The 9,708-nt window shown below is 38.7% G+C and overlaps 1 protein-coding gene across 3 annotated transcripts in view; it reads left to right on the forward strand.

The window, feature by feature from the left end:
* Positions 1-8,624, forward strand: part of LOC148015450 (fructose-bisphosphate aldolase-lysine N-methyltransferase, chloroplastic-like) — a 59,327-nt gene extending 50,703 nt beyond the window's left edge. The window contains exons 7-8 of one of the 3 annotated variants that reach the window (XM_087665271.1): positions 7,953-8,054; positions 8,133-8,624. In XM_087665271.1, the coding sequence (XP_087521397.1) occupies positions 7,953-7,967 (15 nt within the window). In that variant the 3' untranslated portion in view covers positions 7,968-8,054; positions 8,133-8,624. The remainder of the gene's footprint in view (positions 1-7,952; positions 8,055-8,132) is intronic. The other 2 variants (XM_087665272.1, XM_087665270.1) reach the window with 2 other exon arrangements.
* The last annotated feature ends 1,084 nt before the right edge of the window (positions 8,625-9,708 follow it).

Consider the following 9,708-nt stretch of genomic DNA (forward strand, 5'->3'; position numbering starts at 1 on the left):
TTTGTCTTTGACACCTACTGCATCCTTGGGGTTCTTGGCCTGTTACCATGAAATAACTGCCATATGCATCACATGTGCTAAACAACCTTGCACATTTGATTGATATCTTAATAAAATGTTATCAGTAAGATTAGAGCATCTTAAAAATTCACGTCCCTGCAACAGACCTCCCCCTTGAAAACGCTGCAATCGTTCTCGATTGCATTGTATTATGCCAAAGGAAAGGCATACTGCATTGAAATTTCCATAAGATATCACAGTCACAACATTAGTCACTGTTGTCTAACCATGCCCTAAACCTTGTTGAAAAATTTCAGCTAGCATAAACATGACATAAACATGAAAAACAATTCGGAAATGTTGCTAGAAACCCATTGGATACATCCATAAGTCATGTTTTTTAATTGTTTTGACTTCAGAATCATAGTAAAGCATATTTTCAACATAAACCATGGCTGAAACTCTCAATGGCATTTACTCACATGCTGCTATCCATGGAGGTAGCTGTAAACCATTGAAAATCAAATATGAACTGACCATAAATTGATCACTTTCTAATCTAAGAATTGGTCACAAACTGATTGCAAAAACTAATCAGTAACTACATAAAAAACTGATGCAAAACTGATTCCAAAAGTGGCCATAAATAGTTCTCAAACCGATCAAAAACAGAGGTGAAACTGATCAGAGTTTTTGTCTCAAAATTGAGGCAAAAGCTCACTAGGTTGATTGCCATGATAGATTACATCAATACACTTGGTTTATACATTATATTTTGATAGAGCTTCTTGAGGACCCAATTGATCATGAATTGATTCCAAACTAATGTAAAAGTATAGTTTTAGAGCTGCGGTAACAACCATACTCATTTGCATGCATCTCACAATGACTAATACACTGAGTAGTGACCTCATGGCAAACATAATGTCAGCACAGTACCTTGGATATATGCTGAATACATCCAAGATCCACTATATACAAGAGGTGTCCATAACTGGCAGAGTGAAAGTGCTACCTTTCCCTTGAGCATTAGGCAATACTCCAGACCCCTGCTTTGTTGAACCTGACTGAGTGCAAACTAAAGTTGGCTCTAATTGAAAGGCATCTCGGCAAAGTTGCAACAATCGAGGATAGTCCATTTACTTTGCATCTATGACTTAAACAATGCCGAAGCTTTACCAAGAAGCATATGGAAACTTTACCTCTAACTTTAGTTGCCTCAAACGTCCACTAGGTTGTAGGCCTTTCTTCCCCTTAAGCGTTGCGATGCTTTATACTTTCACACTGTTACAATTCCAACTTAACTAATATGCACCATTGTATCCAGTTGACTAGCCCCTCATGTGTACTTGACATGCTAGGAGCACCAGATGCATTAGGAAACATTTTTGTTTGCATACTTTGGACCATTGCAATTTGACTGTGCATAGAAATTTGCACACTACCAGCCATAACAAGATACATTTTTTCATACGTTGCATGTATTACTTGTAGCATTTTTCCTCATGACCAACACAATACGAAGAATTTGCACGACTAACATTAATACCACGAGTCCCAAACATAGTGGACTGTATATATGCATTGCCAAACTTGCTACTTTGTGCCCCAACAGCATACCAATATTGCTATACATGGGGTTATGCATATTACTAGCCATACTTAGGATACGCTAGGGCTTGCACACCACACATTGGTTTCTGCATATCATAAGGAGTTGTGCTATACATTCTCGTACGCAGTTCCAAGCTCACTATAGTATGGAAACTAGTGCCACCACCAAAGTACCTTGGCTGCCCCATCATTGCATGCATGCCCTGCTGTCCCAAAAGCATTGGATTGGTACTTCCAAGTTGGCCTTGTATATGCATCAATTGCTCCAATGGCACAATTTTCTTATGCTCAATGCCCACATTTGAAACAGCATGCTGCTGTATTGGTTCTTCCTTTGGTGCATCTTGATGTACCGAAGCGCTTGAAGACAACTTCCTCGTGTTGGCTTTGCTGCCTTCCTTTAAGGGGTTCAAAGAGCGCACAAACTAAGGATCAATTTGCCAATTGCATAAACATTTCAGCTGCTGTCCTCAGTTGATATTTAAATTGGTCATCAAATTCCTCTTTCTCTTGTTGATCATCAACTGCAAGAGACCTAGAAGGACCCACATTTTGGTCTAAACCAACATTATGAGCTTGCTTTCCATGTTGTGCCGCTTGTCCAAGATTAGACATTGCATTTTTCCCAACACTTTGTGAATTTTCAGATTGAAAGGTATCATCTTTGCTTGATCTCATCTCACTATCTGAAGAAATTTTTGCTGTAATGCTTAGTTAAATACAATTTCAACAGTAGAGTAAAGCTTTTAATCTTGAATTAGGTGCCTCGAGCCTAAAAATTTGAGGGAATTGATGGTATCTCAGTAATTAGCCTTTCTCCTTAGATAGGGTGGTAAATAATCCGATTAAGCACTAATTACAACAAGCATAAAATTCACATAAATTGAAAATACATACTTTACCATACGATCTTGGATATTGGATAGCATATTGGCCCCATGAAAGCTATCACCTATAGCTTAGGACCACAAGAAAAATTGTTGTCTCCTCTTGTATGTTGTTATTTGCACCAGAAGGACCTTGGACTGCCGTCACTTGCTCCTAGAGGGCTCCAAATTGTTGTTACTTGTTGTAGGATTGATCCACGGTTACTGCAAATCACATTAGCAATATCTCCTTGCTTTCTAACAGCCTCCTTTTGAAACCAGTCTTTCTCCTCGGATAGGGTGGTAAATAACCTGATTAAGCACTATGTACAACAATTAAAAAATTCTCAAAACTGAAACACACACTTTACTTAATAATTTTGGACATTGGATACCCTGTTGGCCCCAAAACTGATGTCCCTTTCAGTATTTATTTAACTTAATTGAAGAAGGTGATGTACAATGGGATTTTGCTAATCCCTTTCGGTATTCCAACTTCCCTTGCTGTCCAAAATGACTAGCAAGTCTTCAATCTGATTTGCTCCTTGTTTCCGGTAGCCAATCATCTCCACTCGCTTTGATGGAGATTGAAAATGCCCCAAATTCATTGATTTGCTGGTCCCTCCACTTGAATTTGACCAAAAACAGCTTCAGCCCTGTTGAATCCAAGTCTTGGGCCTTTCAATTTCTGGCACGCTTTTCGAGGTTACTGCTAAACCCTGATTTCTGTTGCAGATTAGGGTTTAAAACAGAGAAATCTGAAAATTTTCAGCCTTTGGTGATCTCAATGCTATAATCTTTGGAGCAAGGCTGTAGAAAGGTTGGGAGATGAGAGAGACTGCTAAGGAGAGATAAAATTCAGACTTTCTTCGCGAAGAACTAAAGAAAATCTGTCATTTACTGCTACTACATTGTCTCAACAGCTTGTAGATGCAAAGAATTGAAAAAAATTAGTCATTTATTGTTGCTGCCCTATCTCAATAGCCTATAGATGCTGCCACTTGTTGTTGATTGGTCTTCTCTTGCCCTTGGCTGCCTCAGAAGTTTTTCCAATGGGTGCATATCGGACCAGCAACATCTCCTCTCTCTCTCTCTTGCAAGCTGAATCCACTTAAATATCTCTCTCCAGTCTCTAAAGACGTTTTTTAGTCTTGCATGGATATTTTTGACAAGTGGCAGTCTTTTCAAATGGTTTTTCCAACATTATTCATAATTTAATATTTATTTTCAGACTTTAAATACTAAAAATTAATATAATAGTTATTTCCGTGCCTTGGAAAATAATTTGACTGGCCAATAATTAAATTGACTAAGCAAATTCCATTCGCGAGTGTCTCTACGCCATCTTTTCAGATTGGTGGTAGGTACCATTAAATGCCACTTCTCTAGTGTCACCAACTGATACTTATGGCCAGATGAATGACCTAGGCCAACAACTAGTATCAAATATCACAAAGTATGTGTGCGACATAACTTACTGCAACTTTTATCTTTGACATCTCGTGATTTCCTAAGGTTTTAAGCTCGTAAATTTACTCTAACCCTAGTTACACCTCACATGTGCAACATTTATTTAACCATGTGGTTAAAAATTAATATGTTAAGTGAGGTTTCAAAAATATATGTTCTCATGACACCTTCTCTCTCACAATGGATGGAATAGACTTCTATCAACCCCTAAAAACGTTTTTTTACTTGCATGGGCAAGTTTTGCCAAGTGGCAGCTTTCTAATCCCATTTTTTAGCATTTTTAAGCTTATTTAAAAATTAATTTAGTAATTATCATAGTGCTTAAAAAAATTTCACTAGCCAATAGTTAAATTGGCTAGGGCAATTTGTTTTCCAAGTATCCTTGAGCAATTATTAACCCTTAGACGTGCATTAATTAATTAATTAATTCCTAATCGCTAATGTCACCATTGACATTAGTAGCGAATAAATTGGTCTAGGCCCAAATCTGATTTTGAGTACCATCTAGTACCTGTTAAGACATAACTTGTTATAACTTCTGCCTTGGACATCCACTACATCCTTGGGATCCTTGGCCTGTTACCATGAAATAAGTTGCCCTGTGTATTACATGTGCTAAACAACTTGCACATTTGATTAATATCTTAATCAAATGTTACTAGAAAGATTGAAACATCCCAAAATTTCACCTCCCCGAGAATCTTGATCTAGATCAGTCTTATGAGATTTCTGATGGATTTTCATTTGATCTTGATGGGCATGTTCCCTTTGATCCTGGTGGGATAGATTTAACTATTGGTGGGATAGATTTACCTATTGTTGCCGCTACCCTTTGTTCTATTTCCATGGATGCTTGGGTAGGTTTTAAGATTCCTAATACAATTTATATGAAGGGTACCATACATGGGAAGGATGTGTTTATCTTGATAAATAGTGACAGTATGCATAGTTTTGTGAATAAGTCAATGGTAAACTGGTTATATCGTTTTCCCTACTGATTTGCACCAGCCAATAAGAATAGAGGTAGCTAATGGTGAATAAGAGATTAGTACTCAAATGTGTCCATAGGTTCCCATACAATTGGTTGAAAATTTTGAAGTGAAGGTGTATTTGCTTACTTTGAAAATGGGACCCATAGATGTTGTGTGATTGGTTGATGACCTTAGGGAAGATTGCTATAGATTCCTCATAGTTATACATGGAGTTTGCCATTGATGGGCAGTCTATCTATCTACAGAGAATCCCTAGTAAATCTGATTTTCAGGTTATCATGATAAAGCAACTCAAGGAAGAGTATAAATTACACTCTTAGATTTTTATTTTACATCTGAATAAAGAGATTGAGAGTTAGTCCAAGAATTCAGTTTTGCATCTAGCTTTGAAAGCTCTGCGTGAGGAGTTCTAGGATTTGTTTGAAGTATCTACTTCATTATCTCCCAAGAGAGCAATGGATCACCCTACAGATTTGGAGCCACATTCAAAGCTAGTCAATAAGCCACCTTACAGATTGTTTAAATGTGAGCGCAAAGAAGTCGCTAAGCAAATTAAGGAGCTTCTAGAGATGGGTTTCATTGAGTCTAGTTTTTTACCGTATGCTTCTCCGGTCTTCTTAGTAAAGAAAAAAAATGGATCCTTTAGGATGTGTATTGACCATAGGGATTTAAACAAGATCACAGTGAAGAACATGTATCCGATTCCTTGAGTAGATGATTTGCCTGATGATCTCAAGGAGGTTAGCTTTTTTATCAAAATTAACTTGAGATTAAGATATCATTAAATGCGTATGCAAGAGGGTGATGAAGCTAAAACAGCCTTTAGGACTGATCGTGGATTATACCATTTCTTGGGGAATCCATTTGAGGTTAAGCAATGCTCCAGCGACCTTCCAGAGTTTGATGAATAAGATTTTACAACCTTTCCTCTTTTAGTTTATCCTTGGTTTTTTTCAATGTCATAGTAGTTTACAGCAAGACACTAGAGGATTATTTGTTACATATGAGGAAGGTTTTTGATATATTGTGGTATCACAGACTCTTTGACAAAGAAGTGTTCTTTATGCAAACAAAGATGGAGTACTTAGTCTATATTGTTAGTGAAAAAGTGATACAGGATGTCTTAAGAAGGTGCAGTGTGTTAGAGATTGGCTAACACCTATCACTACTATTGGACTTAGAGGATTTCTTGGTGTATTGTCATTCTATCGTAGGCTCATTAAGCATTATGCCACTGTAGCAGCTCCTTTGATTTACAGGTTGAAGAAGGAAGCCTTCTTTTGGGATGCACTTACAGATTCCAGTTTCAATTAGTTAAAGGAACTTTTTACTTCTGCTCCTATTTTGGTATGCCCAGAATTCTCTAGAGCGTTTACTATACAGTATGATGCGAGTGGCCGTGGCATAGGGGTTGTATTGCTAGAGGAGCATGGAGTTATTACCTTTGAGAGTTGCTTGCTTACAATTAAGAAAATGGCTATGAATATCTGACCAAGAGATGTTGGCTATTCTTCATGTGATAAAGAAGTGGCACCATTATTTGTATGGCAGCCGATTTAGTCAGAGTAATCACAGGGTTCTAAAGTATTTCCTTACTCAGTTTTCTCAGGGATCATTATAGTAGGCTGACTAGCACCTACTTTTTGAAGTTGAAGTCACAAGTCTTCTTGATCTTTGAGACGGGCGTATCTTTGAGAAAACCAATTTGGGAGGAAGTTGAAAGTAGTCAGAGCCGGAATTCACCTCCAAAGAAATGACTCGCTTTTGTGTGGAGTGAGGGCTTCATTATGAATTTGATAATACCAAAACCTCATATGAGAATGGAGTCTTGGAGTGAAAGAACATGACCCTAGTGAAGATGGCAAGGACTATGCAGTAGCATTGGAAGGTGACCCAAGTTTTGTGGAGTAGAGGTTGTAAGGCTAATGTATCTTATTTCAGGGCCTTTGGGTATGGCACGTATGTCTACAACTTGGGCAAGGAGTGTGATAAGATGGATTCTAAGGCCACTTGATGGGTATTCATGGGCTATAATTTCCAATCGATGATCCAATGTCCCAAGATGCTGATACTAGTACTAAGTAGAGATGTGCACCTATTGCTTCTTACTTGGTGCAGGTGCTCTCTCTTAGAGTAGCAAGAAGCAAATGACAATGGCCCTACCTTCTATGGAAGCTGAATATAGATCAGCATCCACTTACCACATGCGAGGTTGTGTGGCTTTGGAGATTGCTGGAAGAGTTTGGCTGTCCTCAAAGCCATGCCACTTTGGTGAGTGTTGCATAGCCATCGCAATGAACCTGGTGTTTCACATAGAGACAAAGCACATTAAGATCTAGTACCATTTCATTCAAGAGAAGATCTTGGATGCCAATGTCGCTGTGCAATACTGTAAGGTAGATGACAATCTGGCCGATACCTAAGCCTCATGCAGCATCTAGGATCGAAGAGGGAGTTTTAGAGGTCAGCTCATGGACGGGCAGTGGGCAGATGGACAGCCATGGGCAGTCAGCAGGTCAGCCAGGCAGGCAGACAGCCATGTAGCAGCCAGTCAGCCAGATCTGCTAGCCAACGTGATCAATTTCCTTCTGTTGCTACCTATTTATGCTCTGCCTAGCACTCGCGGTCACCATCATTGTATCTGATCTGTAGATTTAGAGAGAGGCCCTGGTCGAGTGACATTGTCACATTAGCCCTCTTGTACATATCCTTCCAGATTCTTAGTCTTTGGCATTCTCAATTTCTGAACTCTCTCTTTCTCTCTCTCTCTGTGCATTTATCTTTCCACTCGGCCCATGTATGCACTTCTGCAATGCTGCGGTCTAACTCTACACACACACACACACACACACACACACACACACACACACACATATATATATATATATATATATATATATATATATATATATATATATATATATATATATATATATATATATATATATATATAGAGAGAGAGAGAGAGAGAGAGAGAGAGAGAGAGAGAGAGAGAATGGGTTTCTTGCAGGTTTTTGAGAGTTAGACGGGAGTCACTGCTCAAAGTGCGTCCAGAGTTAGACGGGAGTTACTTCTAGTTATGTTTCCTGGGAGCAGGCCACCAACAATTAAGGTATGCAAAGACTTTGATGAATGTCACAGCTTTTTACATGTCATTCCTTTATGCTTGGTCAGCCATCATCTCTGACAGTTTGATCTGCAGGCAGTTGATAAAAGAGATTGAGTGTTTCTACTGTTGCCAGTAAGTGAAACACCATTGGAGTAGAACTTTTCTTTTATCAGATTCAGCATTGTGGGGTTTCAGGTGGGGTGAGCAAATCTTGGTTACCAAATTACCTTATCTATCTTACTGTGGCCCTAGCAGACTCGGGTTTAAACTGAGAAGCTAAAAGCAAAAGTTGTACATTAGATAGATATGGCAGTATCATGTTTTCTAGTATCACACATGTTTATTAAACATTGCCAAGCACATGATATGTAGCATGATTATAGGCCAACGGTTCACCTCCTAACCTGGCTGCAGTCTGTCCATCACTCTTGGAATGAATTTCATAACAGCCAGCTGGCATTTACTTTGTGGCTTATCACATGGCCAGATCATGCTTTGTAAAATGTAATAATCAGTGGTTCATCACCTACGGCCATGTATATATGCTTTCTACCTTTGCTTTACTGTTCTTAATTGTGAGTGCACAGTTTTGAGGTTCCTCTGAAGGTGCCATCTGCTACAAGCACTTGCTGAGCCAATCGGTTCTTCCATAATTAGTTTCAAAACTGTAAACAAGTTGTTGAGTGGAGCAAAGTGGACTCTAAAGTAGTAGATGAAATCCAGAGTGTAAGGTTGTAGCCGGTAAGGTTGTAGTAGCTAGTTCATTGAGGAAGCACGTTCAAATGGGAACACAATTTGGAACTGGACCTTGAAGTGTGGACTATGATTATTAGGTTAAAGGGGTTACATACAGGGTGGTAGATGCCATGATCATCATTTGCATTGTGTGCTGGCATAAGGATGTAGATCACAGGGTTGCTAAGAGGAGGGAGAATGAGTGGGTGAATCTTAAGAGCTATAAGGAAAGTCACATTTTATTCATAGTTATGACAATTGTTGCTAGAATCGAGAGGGTGACCCTAATTGAAATTGATACTAAACTTTGATTTCACCCCAATGGCTGCATATTACATTGATTCAAACCCCTTGTGGTAGTCTGAAATTAGATGAATAGATTGGTGTTGAATTCATTCATAGATAAAGCAACACTTTTTGCTTTATGTACATATTGTGCAAAGAAACATGAAGTCAAGGAACCTAATGTGGGTCCTTTGGGATGCATGAAATAAAGACTTATGTACTGTGGAGTGTATAATACTTTTATGAAATGGATCCATCATAATAAGGATAACTTGTAATGAATCTTGGTGAGCAATCCAAAGGTGCTATCGCCCAACAACTATGTTTTACCCATTTAAATGACAACGTATGCAATATACTGTTCAATCACTCATTGCACGTAGTGCATGTTCGGTGGTGAAGTGTCCTCCACTATTGTAGCCTTAAGTGCTCGAGTCTTAGTGGGTTCTTCTTTGAGTTCTTCTCACCCTCTATTTTGGAGGTAGCCACCATCAACATTGTCTTCATGGAGGTGCTATTAAGGAGTAGCACCACGTCTTATTCTTCTCTCTTTGTGCAATATATTCATCTTCTTCTCCTGTGTAGGCTATCTTTCCTTCTCTTTTTGTACATGGGGTACATTTAGGGTACCCCTTAG

Source organism: Lygodium microphyllum, chromosome 24 (assembly GCF_053477565.2).
Source record: "Lygodium microphyllum isolate KBCC chromosome 24, Lygodium_microphyllum_v1.1.10, whole genome shotgun sequence".
NCBI classification, from domain to species: Eukaryota; Viridiplantae; Streptophyta; class Polypodiopsida; order Schizaeales; family Lygodiaceae; genus Lygodium; species Lygodium microphyllum.